The sequence below is a fragment of the Brienomyrus brachyistius genome, chromosome 1 (assembly GCF_023856365.1).
Source record: "Brienomyrus brachyistius isolate T26 chromosome 1, BBRACH_0.4, whole genome shotgun sequence".
Classification (NCBI taxonomy): Eukaryota; Metazoa; Chordata; class Actinopteri; order Osteoglossiformes; family Mormyridae; genus Brienomyrus; species Brienomyrus brachyistius.
The window spans coordinates 4021356-4046807 of record NC_064533.1 but is presented as its reverse complement, the minus strand read 5'-3'; the positions used below and the strand labels follow the sequence as shown (position 1 = coordinate 4046807).

The window sequence follows — 25452 nt, the reverse complement described above, 5'->3', positions numbered from 1 at the left end:
TTTCATCCAACTACCTTTTCAACATTTTGCACCCTTACTGCATTACCAATGAGTATGCAATATACAATTAATTTGCAAGGCATAAAAATAAGTAAAATAGCTAATAAGTGGCACCCTTCAAACACTGCAGAACAGGACACATAGTGCAATTAAAAGCCATGGTTGGTATCCACACATCCAAGACTCGTTACCCAATGGTCATCGTTTCGCATGTTTGAAAAGGTTGCGATTTTCCTGTGCTGAGTGGCTGTCATACAATTAGTAAGACAAGACTGCGCTCAGGCAGACACTGTAATGAGATACAAGATCACAGATTATCTCCTCGGTCCTCACGGGCCTGGGGTTCAGCCCGTAATTCAGGAAAGATCGAATGCGGATCAGTCTGTTCCTGGCCGGACAGGGAACAAATCGACTGTAAACGACACGTTGCATTAGGGGGTAACTCAGACTGTATACGGGCCAGTCAAAGCAGGAAAACAGAAATCATTAATGAGGCCTCAACACCAGACAGCATCTTCACCTCCTCTGCCCATGCCTGTTCAGACCTTACTTTATATACACTGCAGGACTTCCTAGATCGTCTTGCCTCCAGCTGTTAATTTCACAGGAAAATTCTAAATCTTCCCTGACTGAATCTCATCTGCTGGTAAGCATGACATTCTGATCTTCATCAGACATTTGACCAGGACTGACTTGGAAAAAACAAAACCTGTGACATCACAGCAGGCCTCTTTCAAACCGATGACAAGGAGAATCACGAGATACTGTGACCTGCAGACAGTTAAAGAACGTTCTGCAGATGTACCTAAAGCAGAATTCCATGGAAAAACTCCATGGGAAACCCCGTGCTCCTACACAGCGCTCCCTCATCTGAATACTGAATTTACACCCAGGGGCTGGAAGGAGCTCCCCGCCGCAGGACGAGATGGAGAACACTGCACCATCAATCTCAGCCTCCGAAATGTCAGCATCACCAGGGTGGCGTGAGAAAGGAGTCCTGCCGGGGCACGGGGGATCGGCACAAGGCGCGTCCGGAATCCCATCCCAGGGTTTATATTCATGAAGCTCGTTTCATGAAACTCATTTCCTTATTTTATATTTTTCCTTTCCTGCTTAAAACTAACGCGAATGGTGCTTTTGTGTGTTGGGGGCTTTGAGGGTAAAATTCCTTGAATGGGGGGTGGGTTTGGGAATCCTCGGAGCTCAGCACATCATACTGTCCTCTATATGTATATCATTCCCTGCACGACCAGGAGGTACAGCACTAGACCACGTTATTGGGGGGGGGAGTTGGAGGCTGTCTGATGGATATACAGGAGCAGCTGTAAAGCAGCACAATCCTACTCCCCTGCACTCTGCTGTGCAGTGCAGATCATCCCCCAGTGCGGCAGTGAGTGTGATACTAGGAGACCAAATCACACTGCTGCTAATTATCATCCAGACAGAAAAGACACAAAGCTACAGTAAAAACCACCAGTGCTTATTTGTCACCGCAAAGCCGGGACGCACGGAACGAGGTCACACCATTAAAGATGGATCCCCTTAATCCGGCCCTGTTCTTGCCATCTGCCGCAGTCAGATGGTGCTTTGCTGGGGGGGGGGGGGGAGGGGGGTGACAAAGGAGGGGGTTGTTTCTCTGTAGGGCACACAAAACTGCACCCCCTGACCCTGCCCCCTGCAGCAGACACCCCAGTGAGAATACTGTTTTTATGCCACACCGGTTACCTGCCAGTCTTACATATTATGCCTATTCACTGCACGTCTGTGCGGAATGCTTCGGCTATACAGTAAATATATGTAGTGGCTGCTCTCTGTCTACGCTCCCCTTCAATCATAATTATTGATAATTGTACAGGAATTGTTTTTTTGCACTGCTGTAGGGATGTGACATTTACACCCATATTGGCAAACAAAATGCCGCAGCGCACGGCCAGGCTTAGAATCAATGAATCGATTTGCATGTAACCTTTTTGGGGTATATACAGACAAATCTAATTCTTATATTAATTCAATTTAATGCTAGGAGTACATAGCATTTTATCAGTGTTATGGGTGTGGCATAAAACAGCCCTTTTCTTTGAAATGCCTCAGAGCAAATGATTCCGAAACTGTACTTCAGCACTGTAGTGCCTGTCCTGTCATGAATGTCTCACCAGGTGAGAAGATGAAGGCTCTCATATCGCAGGCTCTCCACAGCGCATGCATCCCTCTCAAGCCCCCTAAATGCCACTGCTTGGACGGTTAAATAGTGATGTTTTCTATAAATCAGATCACTCTGGGGTTCTGCTTAGCGGTTTTAAAATTTTAAAGATGACTGAATGGCTCACACTTGCATGACTAACAAGCGCTCGGTCTGATCTCATGGCGGTCTGCACTTCACATAAGAAAAGAGCAGGAAAAGGACCTCTCCTGGTGTCCTAGAGACTGCCTGTTTTTAAAACATAAAACAAAGCCTTTTTGAAGTATATCATCTGAATCCCACGTCTAAATATATACCATTAGTAGAAACAAATTCACGTTTTAATGGATTTCAAAGAAAAACAACACTGAAAATTACTGGTTCAGATGATTCAAAAGAAAAAAATGACATCCCTTCAAGCATTTTCTCTCCCATTAAGTCAAAGGAGAGAGGGAATGAGTTCCTTATTCCCATTGTAACAGAGAGACTCAGAAGGTGTCTGTGAGATGCTGTCAAACAGCTTCTCCTTCCTAAGAGCAGCAGCCGATGACAGACTGGGGAAATGTGTCTGTACGTCGCACGTGTGACGTTTGATCACCACTGTGCGACTCGTGACTGACGGATGGGTGTTAAAGACATCTCCCGTCTGTTTGAGGAGACAGGGCGGGGCGGCGGGTTTGCATGTGAGATGCCAGAGACAGCCACTGTGTCTGAGACATTCTGGAAGTTGCGGAGATGTAGCCAGGGAGGCCAGATAAAAGGCCAGTAAGGTGGCTGGCTGCTGAGGGAAACCGTGCAGGTCTAAAAGGGTAAAGAACCGTCAACCAGCAATCATGTCGTGCGTCAGACAGTCAACCGAATCAACCAGCCATCAGCCTGGTTCGTGTGCTAAAGTGCCAACACTACACAAAACGTCATAATGATGCTTAATTATTTAAAGACTATAGGAAACACTGCGCTGTTAATTTTGCCAGTTTAAGAGTCTGTTTATACCCAATCACACTTGGATAATAGAATATGGCATTTCAATCGAGCTTTGCAAATGGCCCATTTGTCATTTAGCTTTGTGTCGGACTCTGGGGTTCGCATTCTATAAGAAGCACAAGCGTTGGCGATGAAGTGAAGGAGGGTGCATTTCTGCCCTTACCTGCTCTGTGTAGACAAAGAAGAGAATGAGTAAGATCAGCTCCACCAGAAGGATGATCAACAGCACAATGAAGAACTGAGAGAGAGACAAAGCATGTCAGTTTCGGGGACCACGGCTCCCACACCCCTCCTGATAAACACTGAACACCAGATTTACGCCACACAGAAGGAACAAGCCAGCTGACACGTCTGTTTGTACGGATCTATTATTCTTTCCACGGTCTGACATTCTTTCATCAGATCTTAAATGGAAACAATCCCAGACACTTGTTTACGGCCTTCAGTCCGACAGACATGTAGATTCTCACTCAGCACGTTTCCTTCAGTACATGACAGTGAAAACAAAGAGTGTTGGCTGATGTGGGGGGGCGGCTCTGAAAGCTGGGGTTATGTATAAATCCAGCGACTGAACTTAAGTAATTTTACACAGAAATGCAGCTAATGAGAGAATCGGGGGTGTAAACAGGGGCTGTCTGAAAGCTGATTGGCCACTGGAGTGCCCCCCCCCCCCATATCACTGGCCAATGAGAAAGTAAGCTACTCTGTATGAATTATAGTCCCTTTTATGCCCCCCATCTTAAAAAATCCTAGTTGCCCCTTTTTATAGTACTGATTTTCGTGCTACTGAAATTTCATGTCCAAAACACATTTTTAAAAAGGGATAAGCGCTAAACTAGCTTTTGGGTATCTGAACCCCATGTAACAGTTTACTATAGTAAAAAAACCTGAAAACCAACAAAAAACGAAATTAAATGCCTGTTTGATGAGTCTACATGGACAATACAAAAGGGTTTTAATTAGTCTGTCAGCTGGACTGAACGAGATGCCTGCAAGCTGGGAACCGAGTGCAGCAAGGCATTGTGGGACGAGAGCATGCGCGCTGGTGGCGGGATCCGCGCAAACTCACGCTCAAGAGGAGGCACTTGTTTTCCTTGATGGCACCCAGGCAGCCGAGGAAGCCCGTCACCATGACGATGGCGCCGATGGCGATGACCAGGTTGGCGGCGGAGAGCGAGGGAAAGGAGGGCGAGAAGGTGGCGAAGCTGCCCTGCGATACGGAGAGCCAGATACCCACGCCGAGCAGGCCGCAGCCGCAGAGCTGCAGAGGGAGGGAAGGAACGCGTGAGGAGAGGCTGCACAGCATGCACGCGCACCTGCGCACGCACTCCTGCGCACGCACTCCTGCGCACGCACTCCTGCGCACACGCACCTGCGCACGCGCACCTGCACACACACTCCTGCGCACACACTCCTGCGCACGCGCACCTGCGCACACACTCCTGCGCACGCACTCCTGCGCACGCGCACCTGCGCACACGCGCTCCTATGTGGCCTTAATGCTACGGGATAGATTTAAACAGGCACCTATTTCAACGGGTCTGGCCTGTCAGAACCTCACCTGACTCTGGGGAGGCAGTAATTAGTAAACACACTCATAAAAGTTCTTATAAAGTGATAAGATGACGGCATGGGGGGCGAGCCAGAGGGGGGCCAGGGGATTTCCGAAGGTCAGGCCTACCGAGTGCAAAACAGCCTTATCTCTGGGGGGGGGTTCTGTGTCACAGAACATGTCGGCGTAATCAGAGGCCGGGCTCCACTTTAATGTACCAGCTGTACAGACCTGGTGCACATAAGTCCCAGACCCCATGACACACAACCCCCCCCTCCCCGGGGCCCTCTCCCCCCCCCCTGGGTGTGGGCCCACTTGCCCCTGGAGATGACAGGCCTCCTGCTGCACAGTTTCAGCCCATTAATCATTTAGATGGACTTGGTCCTGTGCCTGATACCATTAGGGGGGGGTGGGGGACATGGCTTACTGGGGGTGGCCAGAATCCAAGGCGACATGCACCTTGGGGCGGAAACATGCCAGTGTCACTGGCTAACAAGCAGCCACACGGAATACAGACGAGACGACTCTAACCTCCTTGTTTAAAAACCACAAATGCGAAAAGCTGAAGAAACTGCTGACTGGCAAAGCTTCCCTGGGAGCCCCCGACACTCTCGCCTGAGAACAGAGCGTTCAGTCACTGAGCTTGAGGATGAACACGTCTGGTCTGAGTGGCAAGAGAATTGTTTGCACTAATAAGACCCAAAGGTTTTGAACACAGCCTGCGATCCAGTGTGGGAGGCCAGTCTGCTTCATGTTAGGATTATGGGGGGGGGGGGGGGGGGGGGCGAGGGGTTTGGGGCGGCTTCCAGGGGGGGCACCCTTCATGAGGGCACACAGAAGAGAAGATTAATTTTATTGATTCCAGGGGGAAATAATTGTAGAATTGATTTGGTGAAGGCAAGGCTTAAACCCGAGTGCAAACACCTCGACACAGTTATTAACCAATTGCAATAATCAGCAATCAGTTCCAGGCAATAAAAAAATAAATAAATAAACAAACAAATGCAGACAAAGGGCGCTTTTCCACTGCACCAGGTGCCGTAACTCTGTGCGGTGGAAAAGCACCCAAAGAGAACCGCAGAGGAGCTCCAGGAGCAAAGTGCCCCCAGTAACTAGATGAAGGCTCAGCTCTTCCTACCAAATGTTTTATTAGTGCCTGACAGTGCAGCTTCCATCAGAGCAGGAAGAGAGTTCCTGCGAAGGTCACGAGGAAGAGCATTAAGCCGTGGCCATGAAAGTGCAATGAAGCAGGCAGGGCCCAGAGAGGGCAGGTGAGGCCACCATCTCCGTGGGGAGAATATTCATAAGAGCGAGACCATCGTTCCTCCAGGATGGGCCCAGAGGGCTTTAAGAGACACCCGAAAATATGGAAAAACACCTACAAGAGCTACGATGCTGGGGAAGGATCAGCTGGGAGAGAGTTTAGCTCATTCTGGAAATATCTGACAAGAAAACATGAATTCCCAGCAGGAATTCCCTGCCATCATTAAAATGGTTCCTTCCCCCCGCATCCAGGTGTTATAATCTGTAATTTCCTGACTCAAAGCGGTATGAGTATATAAAATAAACACTCCATTTGGGTTTGGCATTGGCAGAAAGCAGTGTGCTTGTCGTTGTGGCTGCTCCTGGTCAGGGATCAGTTCCCGGATGACTTACGATCCGGCACCTGTCCCATAATCCTAATCTTCCTAAGCTCCACAAATTCATCCCAGAAGCTCCCCCTGGTCTAAGGGCTGGGAATGCCCCGGCTCGCGGTCACCACGATGGATCATCGTCATCGGTCATCTGCTCCTGCCGTCTGGCTGATCCGCACTGAAATCTCATGATCTCCTTGGGATGCTCTAATCACAGGCCTGCATCAGCACTGCAGGTGCTGGGAGGGAGCACCTTCAGAACAAACAGATAATAAATAAAGTCTTCATACCCGCCAAGGATAAGAATTTGCTCGGGGAGTCTTCTTCCTCAACAATGTAATTCCCCATCCTTACAGCCCCAGCCTCAGTCTCAGACATACGTCCAAGCGGCGCCTGAGTCAGACCTCGGTAATTCCAGCCTCCACATGATTATATCACCTTTTATACTCAAACGTACGCAAATGCAAAATTTCAAAGGGTTTCACAAATTCTCCAGACTGTAGTACTCAGGCAGCTGTGATCTGCTGTTCGGAGAAGGTGTGCCGCTTCCTTCTGAATAATTATGGACAATTACAGCTTCCTGTCTTATACCTGCTCTCGTGGCAAGTGATGAAAACAAATCAGCTCCTATTGACTTGTGGAATGAGCAGCCGCAACAATAGCAGTGGTAACAACAAGAAGGAAGACTGTCCTCTGTAGCTGCGACAGTGCTCTGCGGAGGACAGTGTTTACAGGGGGGCGACGAGGGACATTAAGGTTTAGGAGTATCTTGCAGGTGTGAGGGATAGCTCAATTTTACCAGACAAATGGCCCCATTGCTCTGTGTAATTGAAACGCTGTACTGGGTAACCCTGTAAGGAGCTACCTCAACCCCCCCCCACCAGTAACGGGACAACCTCCGATCCCCATTGCCCCCCCCCCCCCCCCCCCGGTGCCCGCTCCCTTGCGTGTGAGGGCACACCCACCCCATTTTATAAAAATTTAAATAAAATTCAACATATTGTCCCCAGTTCTCCACTGCTTCAAGGCAGGCTGAGTGCTTTGTGGGCCCAGACGGCAGATTCGTGTGAGGGGTTTGTGGGGGTCATCATTTTTTGCATGTGTTATATGCTCCTCCTCCTATGTTATAGTCCTGCCTCCTCGAGTTTGGGCTGAAGTACAAACTAAGGGGAGCCTCCAGATCAGAGAACGGGGAAGACAAGGTCACTGGCACAAAATACATCAGTAAACATCTCGTACGTGCAGGTCTCCAACTCGGTGGTCAACTGCTTCCCAGATCGGCTCTCTATTTATAAGTGGTTAAACATCATATATGTTAATATATGATCGATCTTATTGGGAGAGGTGTTGCTACTGTCTGAGATATGATGGTCAAATCATCTGACAGAATCCCGATAGGGTGCATGTCAGATGTTTTCGACTGGAAGTCACTCATTACAGAAGGATTTTTAATGGAAAGGTACAGGTGGAACACAAGTGGAGGGTAACGCAAAATGGAAATCTGCCCATTGAAGACAGATGATTAAAAGACACCCTTGGGATGATGGGTGGGACGAAAACATAAACAGTGAGTAAATCATCAGGAGGATGGTCCCTTAAAATGGCGGCATTCGGTGCCTGCGTTACAGTGATCAAACGGAGCAGAATTTCCTGCCCCTACGCTGCATCTGACTGAGGAACTTCATCACATTCGTTTGAGCAAATTACAGGAAACGCATCGCAAGCTGCTCATTGTCTCCTCACTCCTGGGTTGAATTTTCCATCAATAATCTTTCCGAAAAATCGAATGCAGGCCGGACAATTACTGTGAGGTATTTTCACACCGACATGTAATTAGACAGAAACAATGGCCTTTTACGTGACAGAATGTATATAAAAGCCTGCCCAGCCAACCCTAAAGTCAGCAGCGATATTACTGGCTACCACCTCCAGCGAGGAGACAAGGTAAAATGCCAGGTGGCTTAGGGGGTGTACAGGATGTCGGGAAACTGAAAAGGGGAATCCGGAATCCACAGCCTTGTGATAGACAGACGGGGAGAACCAGAGGACCCCGTTCCCACAATAAAACCAGGATCCTCCGAGGGCAGCCTGGAACACGACCTCTGAAACCCAGACAGTTCAGCATGTTACTCGACTAATAAAGAGCTTTATAGACTTTGACAGGGGTGACGGCCAACCACACCCATTTACAGACCTTTACGGACCAGAAAGGCTCCACTGGCGTCAGAGACGTTTACTGCCGACTCTCACACCACATTAACGTCACATTAGATGCTCACTCTTATGGTGTCTGATGGCGGGGTATCCGTATTTAAAACAACGTCGCCTTCTCCATTAACCACTCATGATGAATTACCCAGAATCCTCCATCGGGTTTTCACGGGCAGCCAGCCTTTCTCGCAAGCCGAGCTCCGCAAACAGACCACGCGATAGGGACTCGACACTGCGATTGCGTTACCTTATTTCATCCAAGAGCTCTCAGAGGTGAATTATGAGACAAAAAACAGTACAAGACGCACAAGAGCCAGGGATTCTGGGGGAAGGAGGAGTGGGGGCTCTGCTCCTGCAGATGGTCCCCTTTGGGAGCAAAAGCAGTCCCGCTTATGGTGGGGGAGAATCATGGTTTCTACTGGACTCTCTGGCCAAGAATCCCATACTGGAAAACATCGAGAACATCTTCTTCAGTACAGAGGGATTCGTTTACATGTTCCCACAGCGTCAATAACATCCTGCAGTAACTTTCATTAAGTTTCATTACAGTGCCCTGACCTTTGGTGACCTGAGGCCCCACTGAGGTCAGCCTGAGGTGACACTGGGGTCATCCACTACCCCGTCCTCCCCAGGACAGTTACTGTAAAAGCCCCACTGGCATTTATTAGCCAATATCTCATTTAAGGACACCAAAGAGACACTGTAGAGGCCTGTCAGCTGTGCGTTTAGAGTGGGGGAGGCAACCCATTGCAGATGAATTAACCCTCCTCCGAGTTCCCCAGCTGAAATGTCCAGCGGTCACACTGCAGGAACCCAAAGTGCCTGTAACTCCATACCCCCCAGAGCTGGGATATTCGCTGTGGGCTCCATAGGAGGGGACCGTGAAGGTTAAATGAATCAGTAACTATTTTTTTTTTTAAGAGAAATGTGACTGCTTCTGACACCCATTTAATCGGTTCGGTTACGGCAGAACGAAAAGCCAAATGGAGTTATAAAAAGAAGGGATGACGAACTAGCATCTATCAAGCAGCATGTTAAGGCAACAACACAAAGCCCCTGAGGGTACAGCTGCTACCCCTAACACCCCCTCCGTTCATTAAGTTTCTCATCACCCCCACTTGCACTTACAGAACTCAGGGCCAGAGATCACCCCCCCCCCCGATGACCCTAACGCTCAGAATCAACGATGCCCCCACTCGCCCTGACGTGACTCCACAAACGCTGAGTGTAAAAATCGCAGTAACACCTTCCCCTCGTGACATACCAACATCTAGTCTCCACCCAGCGATGCATCAGGACCGGATGCCATGCATGGCGTTGATGCTGAGCATGCTGGGATTGATATCCTGCAACAGTGTTAACTAATAACCGTTTCAAACTGCATTTCAGCCTTTCAGAGGCTATTTCTAATCTGTATTCCCAGTTGGGTCTATGACATTCTCCATCTACCCTCACGGTTGCAGGGATGCATTATTTTTCAGATTTTTCTCCCTGCACCATGTCTCTATCTGCAGGGCGACCCGCTCGAGCTGAGAATGAGAATTTCATACTTTATTTTGCAGCGAGAATATTAAAGTTATCCTGGGTGGCGTCTTCCCACAGTCTGACCTCGGAGTCACAGAACAGTGGGAAGTAGAATCAGGTTTTACAGTGCTGGGCTGTGCAGCCCTACCTATGCCAAGGTGGGGGGGGGGCAGATATGGGGACGTTTTTATGAGCTCCAGACATATCAGCTACTAACCTGTTCCAGAAGAATGCCGTTATTCATTTTATGTGCGTAAAGCTTCATCGTAGGGCTGCTTAGAAACCAACATTTAAAAGACATGGACAGATGATACAGGATATTAACCAGGGGTATTTTTCAAATTTGACCCTGGGGGGGGGATCAGATCTCCACAGGGTTGCCACTGACAATCCAAAGAAAGGAGAGTGGCTGAAGTGCCCTTACACAGAGTGCAGAATCAGCTCTGATATTAACCATCCTGTGGTCTGACATCTTCACAGAGCATAATGATTGGATCACGGTGGTTTACAAACCAAAGGGGCTCTTTCTATGGGTCAGAGCCACGGGACTTGCACAAATTATGGGCTTAGCTTGAAAGTGCAAAGCTGGGCAAGGCCGTCGGGACTGCGGGCGTTCGCTGTAAGGAAATCACAGGCTTCGTTAATGCGATGCCATGAGGAGAGCGGGAAACCACAGGTGCCAATCATGGAAATACAAGTAAGCATGAGAAATTTACCCAGAGGAACATGAAAGAACAGCCCAGGCTGCGGCAGAATCATAAACACACAGATTCTTCCTGATATTGAGGTATTACATATAGCTCAGGGGCAGTGAAGATGCTCAGAGGAGATCCATGGAACGGTGAAGCGCTGACCTTCACGAACACCAGACACAGAGTACTGAGATATACATTAGATTCATTTCCAACTTTCTCCACAAAGAAAATATGAAAAAGTCAACCAGAGTATCGATCCCTGACATTTCAGAACGGATGAGCATCAACCTACCCGTCGATTTTTTTCCGCAGATGTCAGCTCTATTTAAACCTGTAGGGATCTCTTGACTGCTTTTGCAATGTCACATCACTAGAAGGTCTGGCAACCAATGTGGTTCCATGCTCTGCCAGGGGACCAATCACTGTTAAGGGGAGTTTGACCCCCTAGCCTGCTCTGGGACTAACTCCACAGCTTGTGTACCTGGGGGCTCCAGTGGCATGACTGGTTCAGTCATGGGTTCAAATCTGCTGATCACTTAACTTATATAGCAAAAACTGGGAAGCATTTATATGTTATGGTAGCAAAAAGATACCAATAATAAAACAATGGCTTGATTAGATACAAAAATATAATTCAAAGCACTGACAAAGAGCCATCTGTTCAATGTGTAATGTCCACTGAACCAATTAAGGCCACAGTGATTTACACTGGCTTTCTAGTTACTAATTTAGCTGACGCTTTAATGCAAAGCAATTAATTGAGAAGCAAGGTCAGCCAGCTCCGGGGACATTAGAATCAAGGGCCTTGCACAAGGCCACAAGGGTGACATCACTCTACCAGTCAGGGGATTTAAACCAATAACCTTCCAATCGTGGGCAGTATTAAATGATAGAGCCACGCACTGCCACATTTGTGTAACCTGTTCTAAGAGACAGGACACACGTGCACCCAATGAAAGACAGAATGAATCACTGGTGGATGGACTCATTAATGGTCGGCACAAAGAAAATGCATTAGGAACAGGTAACAGGACAGGAAGGTCGTCTCTCACAAGCACACATGAATATATTTTGGCCCAACCGCCAGTGACCATGGATCATGGTAACAATCCACATAAGCTCACTGCCCGGGGGCTGTGCCCTGTGTTATTCTACTGCTCAGGGTAATCAATTTTCTGTGCTGTGTATGTCCCCAGTGTGTGTGTGTGTGTGTGTGTGTGTGTAAAACGCTCTGCCAGACAGCGGTCAAAAAGTGATAAAGTAGAATCCAAAAAGTCTCAAAGCGATAGGAATTTATACAACAATAACCGACCACGATGTCACCTCCGAACCTCTGCTCCTTCAGTAAGTGTGAGGTGAAACCAAGTGGGCTCCAGGCATTGCTATTGAACTGTTAGTTATAGACTCAACCTCTCAGCTCATGGTGTGGGGGTGGGGGGGGTTAGTTTTCTGTTTTAACCCCCCCCCCATTACTACACCAGGCATCCTTTGCTGTTCTTCCTCCATCCAATAACCCTCTTGAAAGGCTCATTTCCGAAACGCCACACGGCTTCGGAATCCGGCTCTGTGTTCAGATCTATCGTTCTCCATGAAACGTTGATCAGCGACGGCCGAGAGCAATTCATTACATTCATAGGAGCAATAAAAGATTCAGCTGTTTGTTTGCCTTGTTTATCTTTGATCCATGATAAATATTCACACCTCTGACTGAAATGCATTTTGATATTTATCCATAAACCTTACTGGCTAATGCTTGCTTGAGAGGGGCAGGCAGATGTCAGAGGTCCGATCCTGTTCATCATCTCAAGATGCTCCCTATTCATCCTCAAGAGCTCTTCACACTCACAAGCTCGCATACAGGCTTCACCCCGTAGATCATCAGGCCATCAGCTCACGCAGGAAGCGAGAAAATATTTGTTTAATTGCTCAAATGCAGGAAGACGTTATTTCGCATATAACTCAACATGGTCATTACCACCAGTCAGCTTCTTACTGACACCACTGCATTGGTTTGCACCTCTAGGGGGCAATAGTATCACTGGCATACTCTATAATCTATAAACATAGCAGGCAAAAAAAATTTAAGGAAGTTCACAAAACTGAAACCCAAAATGACCCATGGCACAGGGAGGAGAGAACATCCTAAGACCTATGTACTACCTGTATATTTAGATTGCTGACATGGAGAGAGACATGTCCAGCCTACAGCTCTCTCTTGCTTGACTTGCAGCATGGCATTCTGGGTAGAGAGACATGTCCAGCCTACAGCTCTCTCTTGCTTGACTTGCAGCATGGCATTCTGGGTAGAGAGACATGTCCAGCCTACAGCTCTCTCTTGCTTGGCTTGCAAGCATGGCATTCTGGGTAGAGAGACATGTCCAGCCTACAGCTCTCTCTTGCTTGGCTTGCAAGCATGGCATTCTGGGTAGAGAGACATGTCCAGCCTACAGCTCTCTCTTGCTTGGCTTGCAAGCATGGCATTCTGGGTAGAGAGACATGTCCAGCCTACAGCTCTCTCTTGCTTGACTTGCAGCATGGCATTCTGGGTAGAGAGACATGTCCAGCCTATAGCTCTCTCTTGCTTGACTTGCAGCATGGCATTCTGGGTAGAGAGACATGCAGCTACCATCTTGCCATTATAACGAGGAAAACTGGACTTGGTGTACATAGTAACAACACAATTCAGTAAAAATTTTATGAAATGTTTTTGAGGGTAAAGGTTAAGTTTCTTCCAGTGTAAATTAAATGTATTTGGTGAGGTGCAGGTCTGTTTATTTCACTGTAATTGAATTTGAAAGCCATGCAATTTTTAGCTTTAAATAGAAATTACCCAAGAATTAATTCTTCAAATACCCAAGCAAGCACCTTGTAATCCCCGTGGATTATTTCTCAGAGGGTCTGGCTTTTTCGGGCAGGATGAGCTGCAAGCTAAACAAAGAAAAAAAAACAGAATAAAATCCCGGCATTACTGACAAAAAGCGGTGTGGACGCTGTATTACCTTGTGATCCCATACCAATGCAATCTGACAACACTGTCTGAATGCTGGGTCTTCAAAAGCGTCACTCTCGCTGGGACAGACTGCGCTTCTCTCAAGGACAACATCAACGCCATCACTCTACATGTATTCTGACTGTGCACAACCGATTTCATTCCTGTCCATCAAACTGCATCCTGCAGGGGCTCACAGTGATTGGTGGGTTTCTTCATTCTGAACAGCACACTCATTAACTCTTGTTCCCGCTCTGAGTGCATTATTATAAAACATAAAAAAGGAAGTTATTAAAATGAGTCCTTTTCTTCAGAGCAATGACCACTCCTGCAATGCGTATCTGCCTGAGCACGATTCCTCCTCATCTAGAGAAAATATCCATGCACTCCCAGGGCGGGGGGGGGGGGGGAGTTATTATTAATGGATTATGTAAACTTTTCCATATCTAAAAAGGGCCACTAAGAACAATGAAATGCCCAGTGCCGTGACTTCTTGACCACAAGGCGGGTATACAGGGACCGGACCATGGGGGGAGGGGCTCCAGCTGAAAGCTGATTGGCTGCCAGAGTGCACCCTCCCCTGTTACTCACCAATGCAAAACACATCATAGGGTAATAAGTTTGGCCCCTCTTATGTCCCCCACCTTAAAAATTACATGCAGACTGTCAGTGCTGGCCTTTGAAGTCCCGCCAGGTCAAGTGACAAATATAATTTCTCTTGTGCCCATCTTTCCCATTCCATCGCTTCCACTGCAACCCCCCCGCTGCCTGTCCCGTGCCCTTCGCACTTCATTTGGACCAGAGGTCCCACACAATATGGCCCATTATGCAAAGCTTGACGTGATGCCCAGTTCCTACCCACGGCAACAAACACGCGTCGTGTCCAAACCCACACCTCGCTGCGACCATCTGGACCCAGGACACACTGCCCTGTATCCCATGACTATAATCAAGGTAAGGGGGGGGGGACGTTCGGCATTTCGGATTTAAGTGGGTACCTTAATTCGAAAGCTGCCCATACCTTAATAAGTAGCAGAGGGCGAGAGACAGCATGAAAGACCCATAAAAACTCAACTGACTGCATAAAATGAAATGTTTTTCAGAAGTGAAAGCAACATCCCATTGATTTTCTCTCAGGCACCAAACCACACTGACTCCTTCCACGTTAACATCGCTCCAATGATCATGCCGGACACTGCTGATGTATCTCTCAATGGCACAACTTGAACTCTGTTTGAGGAAAAACTGGGTTGCTTTTAACCGAAGCACGTTCCTTGTAGAAAAAAGCAATGCATTTGCATAAACGACGTCTCAAAAAAAATTACACGAATCCTTCTGAATCCCTCCCAATGGCCCTGAGCCTACTGATGTAATCTTCTTTTACACCCAGTCCAGGGGGAAATTTGACAGCTGCCCGTCAGAGGTGGAAGGGTGCTGAAATCTGTCTGAACTTAAACCCCAGTCCAGAAAAACCACTCCAGGGGAGAATGTAACAGTAGGTCAGGCAAGTGGAAAGTACTGGGAAGGACGACAAGATTGGCGCCCATAAGGCAGAGATCAGAGTTAAGGCTGTTAAGCAGGTCAGGAGTGCAGGGCTGGGGAGCCTGACACCTGCACGCCAAAGCCAGGCCTGGGTTACGCTCTGCCACCTGCACCCAAAGCCAGGCCTGGGTTACACTCTGCCACCTGGGTTTGATTCGGCTTGGCCCCAAAGGAGAGAACCAAAGTCTGAAGAGGTCTCTTTCACCCGACACTTATGTCTCAGCGATCTCTGGTCCCACTGGGGCGCCTCGGTCAGGTCTTGCTGCAGATGGCACCTACAGGACTGGACACAGGGTTCAAAGGGCCAATGCGAGCTACAGAGCTCCAGGCATTAAACGCCACTGGCACTTCCAGAAGCTTCCAAGATAAACCCCTGTAAAAAAATGCAAATAAAATATGGAATATATATAGCTCCCTCCTGCCCCCAGAAATGAGATGCACATCACTGACAGGAATAAGGGATGTGTACGCTCTCGTTCTCCCTGCAGTTTGAGATACATCCCCCCATCGCTCAATATTTGATAACTTCACCTGCACCCCACCCCATCTGAGACACTCTGATGATGCATCCTCTTTTCCATAAAGGGAGGGGGAGAAATAATCGTCAGCAGTAAGTGCGTCTGACAGCAGGAACCAGCCTCGGTTCAACCCACGGATTCCCTCACATAATAAGACCTTCAAGACTCTCTCAGGATGAGCCGTCTCCCAAGATGAGGGTGCAACTCAACACAAAGGCAGTCAAAGAACATCCCCCCTTAGGACCAGCTTTGGGGAGCTTTCTGTACCTTCTGCTTCCGTGTAGTACAACTTATTAAAAGCTTGGCATTCGGATTCAGCATCAGCTGCCTATTTGCCTACCGTTCATTTAATTTTTTTCCCCATTCCATAAATGGCATAAAATGCACATTAAAAGATCCACAGCTGCATCCATTATTATTATTGTTTCATCTGCACAGAGAAATTGCAAAGCAGCAAAAAAAATAAGCGTTTACAAAATACTGGATAGTTCACAGGTCTGGCGAGACCAGAGTGGATTAACAGGTTAGCGTCACATACACACTGGTGACGTGAGTTTAAATTTCTCCTGTGTGTTAAGGGAGAAAACTGCTTAAAACAGGAGCAGCTGAACATCTGGATGAACACAAGGGGCCTTCAGACAGAAGTTCTCACAAGTGTCACAGCCATACGCCCAAGTCCAGATGGTGTGTGGACCGTGAACTGCTCCTAGTACTTGGATCCACCTTCGATTCATTTCCAGCAGCATGAAGTTTGTTGATCCATGCAGTAATTAAATCTGAACCAAACAGGGGGTGGATTATGGAAGAGTCACTGCTTCTGTTAAAAATAAATCCAGTTCTCCCCCAATATTTCGCATGTAGTATAGCAGCTCTGACACCAGAGTGTCAGTGTGCAGTGAGAATCTGCAGACGACCCACGACAGGCAGCTGCAGCCGATAACGCTCTTGCGGGAAACTAATGCCGCAGGAGCGAACTCACCGCCTCTGTCCTCTGCATACTGATCCCTTCACAGATATCGGTGACATTACGTCCCCGGGGATTTCAATTAACCGCAATCATGCAGATCAAGAGAATTAAAAAAGAAATTAAAAGCTGCTCTCGACTTACATAAAACCAACGTCAGCATATCTGCACTTGAGCAAAAATAGAGTTTGCATAAGTAAATTTACACTTTTCATTCATTTAAATTATGTCCTTTAGTACACATCACTAGTATATTTTTAGCTTATGTGTTTTATGCTATAAGGGGCCTTGAATATAGGAAGGTAAATTTGACTTGCATGCAATTTGACTTGCGTAAGGGTTACATGCATCAGTCGAGAACTTCCTATGTTCTGGCTACTCCTACATTTTTGGCAAAATCAACTGAAGAATATCAAGCTAATCAGGCCCCTGTTTAACCTTCCTTTAAACATTTAGCGACTAGGACCCAAGGTTTGTTGGCTAGTTGTCGCAAACACATCAGTGCCAAAATTCCCAGTAAAGAGAGACCAGAGAGAAGGCAGCGCGGCCAGGAGCTCGAGAGGAAGCGTGAATCCGCTCAAGCGGCCCGGACATCAGCCAACACGCTCTACTGACAGCCTGGCAGGGCAGCTGCCAGGGAAGGTGAAGCTGCACCCAGACCCTGAAAATAAATACCTCCCGAGACAGTGTGAGCGTTTGGCTTGGCCATCATCCTCCCTCTCCATCCCACAGCTCCATACCAGCGGGAGGGGGGAGGGACAAATTCATATTCTTTAGGGGATTAATGACTGGCAGACTGTGTTTGCCGACACACACCAAATTACCGCCCCTCGCGTCTAGTGCCTGTTGAATTGGCTTTCATTTCCGTGCATTCAAACACTCCGCCGGAGAAATATTTGGAAGCGTATTTAGACAAAATTTTGCAGTACCAGGACTCGCATCCCTCCCCACTGTCTCCTTCCTTTGGCTCTCAATTAAGTAATTTTAAGAGGCGTCTCACACTTTTTAGACAGCAAAGGCAAAGGCGATTATGCTGCATGGTCGACGGACCCGTGGCATTAATCATCTCAGAAGGTAGAGCACGACATTTTGAAGAGTTTTTGGGCGCCGTTAAGTGCTGAACGTGCAGACATACGAGGAACGCCCTTCCAGAGTGAATTTGGCCACCTTGGACGCGCCCCTCCCTCGCTTAACAACAACTAAGCGGGGAAGAATCTTCCGCTACGCGCCTTGGACTCGGAAAAGGACAAAAAAACGGGGCCATCACCAATAAGTGAAAAGCAGACGGCGAGAATCGATGACATTGCATTTGTTGTCGCGCATCAGCAGGAATGCACTGGCGGCGTGTTCGCCAGGGACCACGTCATCACGTGGGAGTTCGGGATGAATGGCAGGGGGGCAGGCTTCACCTGTTCTTTGTTCCGCTCATCGCTCAGAACTGAGAGTACCTCGAACATCCTCAACAACCTGAGGCATCATATCCCCCCCCCCCATGTGGGCTGAAACACGACAGCACCACAGGCGATGCATTGGAAGAAGAGCTCTCAGGAAGAGAGAGTGAGAGAGAGTGAGTCCTCAGGCTGTGGAGGACGACGACAGAAAGGTGCATGACAGATGCAGTTAAGGATGGGATGGAGCGCAAAGCTGGAGAAATCCAATCAGCATCCGCATTAATTCCGCACGCAGTTTCCTCCTGGAGATGATTAATAAGAGGCCGTTTTGGGCACACAGCACGCACTGCCGCGGTCCTTGCGAATCCGACTTACAGCAGCTGCGCTGTTAAGTAGCACTGCTCCCGGAGAGGCCTGGGACCACGGGGGCCGAGGCACCGTCACTCCGCAGCTAGGCAGCTGTCCTCCCCCCACCCCCCAGAGAGAGGAGAGGGGGGTAGCATGGGGAGCTCCGAGGAGAACATGCACATCTGGCGGAGAGCCACTTGCGGGGAGTGAGACGCTGAGGGAGACGCTGAGGAGCGTGGAAGACAGACAGAAGGAGGACAGCGACACAGGCAGTGCTGCCGGAGACCAAACGGCGAGCAGCTTCACGCAGAGACAGAACCACAGCGTCTCTGCCACCTCAACTAAACCTGCCCAAGAACCAGCAAAAACAAGCCCTTTAGAAACTGGCATATGTACCCCAACAGACAGGAGGGAAAAAAGAAAAGTAGGAGACCAGTATCATCTACCAGACTGTGTTTACTCCCTGTACTATATTATAGAATCTCCTTCCCTTACATGATGCTTATTAATGCTGTTGGCATTTTATATATATCACTTGTCTCGTATTTAATCTGTAAATTGCTTGTGTATTGTCGGTGAATTATATGTTCACTGTCTGTATACTGTCTGTCTAACTTGAGAGACACCATCCGCCAGAACCAAATTCCTTGTGTAACGTAACACACTTGGCCAATAAATCTGCTTGGGATTCTGATTCAGTAAGACATGTGCTAAGCCAGAGCGAGCAGGACGCCCTATGAGTTGTTTGAGTGCAAGTGTTCAGACACCCTGAAGAGGACAGCCAATCCCACGTCCCCAGAAGAGTGGCATCTCAGCCGGAAACGTGCGATAACAGACAGACGCGCACAAGCTGGCAGGCTGACTCTCGGCGGGAGACGACACCCCACCACGAAGGGAGGCCAGATCGGCCGCCATCAGCGGCGTCCTGCAGGCCAAACAGGTGTAGCTGAATTACACATAAAACCAACCATTAGTCAAATCTCCATCTTTGATGTGGGAGAGTTATTGAACTGGGTTGAGAGAATAGCCAAACTGTTATTTCAGGGCCAGAACTGAAACCACCTTTAATCAGACATGACACAACTACTAATTTTCAGACACTGACAGAGGAGGGGGAGAAAAATAAAATTGAAATTCGGTAAGTTCATGGAAACATTACCATAAGCACAGATCCGCAGACAGCTACTGATCGCATAAAGGGCAAAGCGTGTGATTAAACAAGCCAAAGCCTATAGATCAAACTACAATCCGACTTCAGATTCAGCCAGTTTCCTTCCAAAGTTTTGTCCACGAGATCAAAGGCACAATAATCCCGCTGACAGCGCCCTGGTAGACGAGCCACCCGCCTGCTCAGGATAAATCGCGTTGGCGTCTGATTCCCTGTGCAGCAGTGGTGGCGTTTTGGGCCGGACAGCCGCGGTGGCAACACAGAATGACAATACGTCCTGAGCACCATTTACACTACTCACCTTCCTCATGAGCTCTCAGGTATCCATCAGAGCCTCCCGAAGAACCCGACAGTCTACTGGGATGCTTTTAATGGCCAATGCGCTGGTAATAAAACTGATTTTCTGTTTATGAGATATTTTATATACCATCACAAAACTGTTTCTCAGCTCTATGAGGATGGCGACGGCCGGCTTTTGATAGCTGGGGCATTGGAAATGGAAACGTGATATATAATTGACAGCAGGACTGACGTAAAATTCAGTCTTTTCAATCTATGTCCTTATTCCCGCTGCTGTCCACGTTGTACCCACTGCTCCGCTAGGTAATAACCGTCACCCGCTCTAGATCCCAGTCTGTCATAAATAAATAAACGTGCTTGCGATATGAATGTTTGTAAGTGCACTACGGTATGAATAAATGCAGAGGAACAGTGTTGCGTGTGTTTGCTTAGACGTGTAACAGGCGAAAGCGAGGACCATAGCATCTTTGGCCTATTCAGTCCATTTGCGAGGAGTGATTTCTGTGGGAAACGCACTGGGCTGAGACAGCATGAATGCGTGGGGGTCATCTCCGAAGGCAGGAAGCACCCCACGCAGACTCTCTCAGAAAGGCCCGACAAAGCCTTCTGCTCAAAGGCCAGAATGGCCGATGCTCATGAGGGAATCAAAGGCATCATCACTCTTACCATAGACAGCAGAGGATTGACCTTCAACTGGTACGCCGACGTTTTGATACGGACCGCATGATCCCGCGCTCTGCTCTGCAGGACGTCTGCTGTAACCGCGGCATGGCGACGCGTAAAGAATTAGCCTGCGTGATTCTACCTGCCACCGCCTGAAGACCCGCGTCAACCCATTACATCAAAGTCGGAATTAGCCGCAGCCTCCGGGCACTCAGATGCTGGCTTTTAAAAGGTCAGGAGCCGTTTAAATGACGGGTGCGGGAAACTGTGAAGATAAAAAGAGCGACAAAGTCCTCTATTCAAATTCCAAAAGGTTAACAAGGGCTCAAGATGGGGGCATCATCACTGCAGCACGAGGAGTCGGCACTGGGAGGTGGAGGTGCTCAGGGTGGGCGGCGGGGCTGAGAACCGGGGCCTCAAAGCCTCACATCCAACTGCAGGCTTCAGGCGCATTGTGGGAAGTGGCCACTGGGGCACTCTGAGCTGCGGCAGTCGGGGGGAGCCCAGGCTCTCTCCCCACAGCAGGCGGCCTCCTCTAGCAGCAGGGCTGGTCCCCAGGGCGCCCGGGGGAATGCGGGTTCTAGGCCGCTGCCCAAATTCGCGAGCCCCCTGCCCATTACCCTCCATTTATTAGACTCACCTCTTCACGTTCGAAAATGCTCCCAGTGAGATACTTCAGCTTGGACTGCGCATGAATTTAACATTCATTGTCAGTGCTCTATAACAAACATATTTAACGCGAGTAAAAACGTATGGGGCGGGGAGGCCATGGTCCTATACATGACCAGGTAATCCTGATCATTCAGGCCTGCTCACTATTCTGCCTGAATGATGGGCGGGACACCATCAAATGCCCATCCTTGATTTTATAGCCTCTTTTTCAAGCCTGTTAAATCACAGACAGAAGCAAAGGACGCAATAAAAATCAAAGCTCAGTAAAATATGCGATAAACTCCTGAGCATGCAGTTAACAGAGATCAAGAGATCACCCTCCAACCAAATACCCCCCATAAAGCTGTCCCATACCTGCTAATTAAATCCAGTTTGCAGTTTAAAATGCATATTAGGCCGCTTAAAAGCTGCACGGCTTCTAACCACGAGGTCAAACTCACGCGCATTATTATATGTATCTGGAGTGCAAGCTAATGTTTGAGGGGCTTCTCAAATAAAACCGTACGTGTCTCTGTGTTCCTGCAGTCCTCGCTGAGGACACCCCGCAGTTTTGTGTGTTTTCTGATCGACTGAGTTTAGCGGAGGGGGGACTCTTCTTGAGAGCGCTATCCATCACTTGCCAGGATTAAAAAAAAGATGCTGGCAGCCAAAGCAATCAAGCAGTATAAACAAACACAAAGTGTCTTGGGGGCGGGTGGGGTGGAGTGCAGGCCTTCCTGCGACGCCCTGGAGGAGGCGCTGGGGGAGGCGCAGGTCAGCCAGAGGGACGCCAGCCTCCACACTGCACCACATGGTTTGCAGGCTGAAGATGGGAAACTGGCCTCAGTGGGCAGGTGGGAATGAATCCACCGTGTGACAGCTTTTCCCCAATCACCATGTTTCTCCTTAATGGCTTTGGACAACAAGTTACGTAACACGTCGTCAGCACACTGTCAAATGCTCCTCTATCCCATCCGCATGTTGTGCAATTGAATAAAACGCAAACAGACAACCATGAGCTGGGCAGATCAAACCAAACTGGAGTGGCTAAACCCCAACACTGACCTGCAGGATTCTGGGAAAGAGTTTTATCCTACATGACCCTTGAAGTTCCTGCTAATGTTTATAGTCACCCCCAAGTTCAGGCACCTACTGCAGCTTTGCATGATGGGGGATAAAGGAGGGGCTGTTCAAGACACCAGCTACAGCGCCGATGTTAAGGCTGCTTAACCCTAACCCTAACCCTAACCCTAACCCGACAAACTACCATTCCCTTACGAACATCACATAGGATCACGGCACTGAACAGAGCCACAAGCTACACAGAGTAGGAACAACAGCATTTGGTGACTAATTCCGTGCCTCACCCCCGCCAAAATGACACTGCTGACAATTAGTCATCCTCCTAATTAAATAAGGAGGCTACCAAATGTCACATGTAAGATGGCCAAATAGTCCTCCATTGAAGCACGATAATTGCTGACTGAGAAAAACAAGGATGATTTAAGAAAATGTACCTTTACTGCAATGGGAAGCCGGAAAGGGAGGCCTGTGATCAAAGACTCGAGAGCACTTCGGCATTCTCCCTCTCAGCCATCTTCAGCCCCCATTAGCCAAGCCTATTATATCCCATCTCCACCAAGCATCAAACCAGATGTAGGAGAGATGCACCCCCCCATTGGGGCTGAACATGAGCCAGTTATCAGGAAGACCGTAAAGTCGATGACAGTCAATCACTGCCTGGTTTAACCCAATGGGAACCAATAGAATAATGAGCAGGAAGTCATTTCAAAAAGTCTTTTAAAGGCAAATCGACCCATCACTTAATATCTGAAATATGTTAGTAGAGATGTTCCATAAAATAAACTGCAGTCAGTCAGCACTGCCGGAATGAATACTGCTTCTCCTTACTATGCAAATAGGGCTTGTTTACCCAGCGCTGTCATAACATTGGTTGGGCATTTTACAGTAGCACAGTTCTGGAGAGAGTCTCACTGTTCCTGGCAGACAAGATGCTGCCACCATGACTGTCCAGGCCGACTACCCATGACACAAATGCCCACGCTTGTCACCACGATCCCAAAGCTCCCATCTTATCTCAAATGATTGGGACGCTCTGAGACCCTCAAACGACAGAGATTAAGACAGCGGTGCTCTTGGACAGCGGTGCTTTCAGCCAGCAATGCACCCATCGCACACGTCGGCGGGCCCCGGCCTAAGCGAGGCACCCATCGCACACGTCAGCGGGCCCCGGCCTAAGTGATGCACCCATCGCACACGTCGGTGGGCCCCGGCCTAAGCGAGGCACCCATCGCACACGTCAGCGGGCCCCGGCCTAAGTGATGCACCCATCGCACACGTCGGCGGGCCCCGGCCTAAGCGATGCACCCATCGCACACGTCGGCGGGCCCCGGCCTAAGCGAGGCACCCATCGCACACGTCGGCGGGCCCCGGCCTAAGCGAGGCACCCATCGCACACGTCGGCGGGCCCCGGCCTAAGCGAGGCACCCATCGCACACGTCGGCGGGCCCCGGCCTAAGCAAGGCACCCATCGCACACGTCGGCGGGCCCCGGCCTAAGCGAGGCACCCATCGCACACGTCGGCGGGCCCCGGCCTAAGCGAGGCACCCATCGCACACGTCGGCGGGCCCCGGCATAAGCGAGGCACCCATCGCACACGTCGGCGGGCCCCGGCCTAAGCGACGCACCCATCGCACACGTCGGCGGGCCCCGGCCTAAGTGACGCACCCATCGCACACGTCGGCGGGCCCCGGCCTACGCGACGCACCCATCGCACACGTCAGCGGGCCCCGGCCTAAGTGATGCACCCATCGCACACGTCAGCGGGCCCCAGCCTAAGCGACGCACCCATCTACCTGATTAGACAAAAGCAGCTTCGACTGAGATCAAATTTCAGGAGCGTGACTTTGCTAAGGGCCGATTTGCCGACTGCCGACCTTGGGCAGATTATCAGGATGTAACATACAGAGGAATGTTGGACTCCTCGCTATACAGGCCTAGTAATAAATCCTCTGGTCTCCAAACATCGAGCAAGGAGGCCACGCTTTCACAGCTACTGAAGTGCTGCTTGCTTCTGCTTTGACGGCACAGACTAAAGGACGTCTTAGACTAGCCAACGGCACAGACGGAAAAGGTGCCTCTATGATAGGTGGATAACGGGGAGGCCTGACAAGCAGACTGTAAACATGATACAAAAAGACATTTAAAAACGGGCGCCTGTGCGTGTGAAATAGGCCGAGTGAACGGCTGCCTTTTATCAACTCAGCAGAGAAGGAACCAACACAACTACTCCACAACATTTTAAAGGAACGTTTGAGGGATTTACTAAAGCAGATTAGCCAAATGCTAAGACATTATTTCCAAGCCTGAAAAGGTGTCTTCACTTTTTCAGCTCTCATTCAGCCTTTGTCATCTTTTATTAGGCAGGGAGCATTCCTTAGAGGGAGGCTGCCCCCAACTGTGAGCTGGTGCTATGAATTTTTCAGAACTACAAACCCAGCCCAAGGGCTTTAGGCACAGATACAAAAAGAGATGTGTCACTGTAAATGTGAACGCGTGTCTCTGCTTTAAGGACACGTGGGCTGGGATCACTTACTAACACCCAGAAACATGTACACATTCTTGGGGACTTGCATTAGAATTATATATTAATGTGTAAAGCGCAAATTGTCATTATGCATCATAGTTCAGTTTTGTCTACTAGTCAACACAGCACAGGTCTGGGGAAGAACAGCTGCTCACAAAGTTCCTCAGATGATAACTTATTATTTTCTGGGAGTCATCCAAGTGAGTCTTAACAGCATTAATGCTGTACTGACTCCATTGATGAATCCCTCAACCCCTCTGACCTGGAAAACACTAAAATGCAGGTCAGTTTCAAAATCACAGGTGCTGATCCCATCCAGGTAAATTTGTACATTACACACATCAGGAATCAACCTGCCAAAAGCTAAACATGGAGATTCAGGAGATGCTGAACCCCTCAGTAAGAGTCACTAGCACAATGATTGGAGAATCAGCATGACTAGCAGAACTTTCAGTGGCAGATCTTGAATAAATCCTTGAATAAAAGCTAATTTTTCAGCATTCGGGGGCACATTAAAAACATGGCAGCCAGT

At 48.8% G+C, this 25452-nt stretch overlaps 1 protein-coding gene across 2 annotated transcripts in view; it reads right to left on the bottom strand.

Moving 5' to 3' along the window:
- The window catches only part of LOC125741873 (tetraspanin-9-like), a 93019-nt gene that overhangs the window by 7780 nt on the left and 59787 nt on the right, over positions 1-25452 (bottom strand). For both annotated transcript variants that reach the window (XM_049013351.1, XM_049013341.1), the window contains 2 exons: positions 4233-4424; positions 3327-3401 (listed from right to left, as the gene is read on the bottom strand). In XM_049013351.1, the coding sequence (XP_048869308.1) occupies positions 3327-3401; positions 4233-4424 (267 nt within the window). The remainder of the gene's footprint in view (positions 1-3326; positions 3402-4232; positions 4425-25452) is intronic.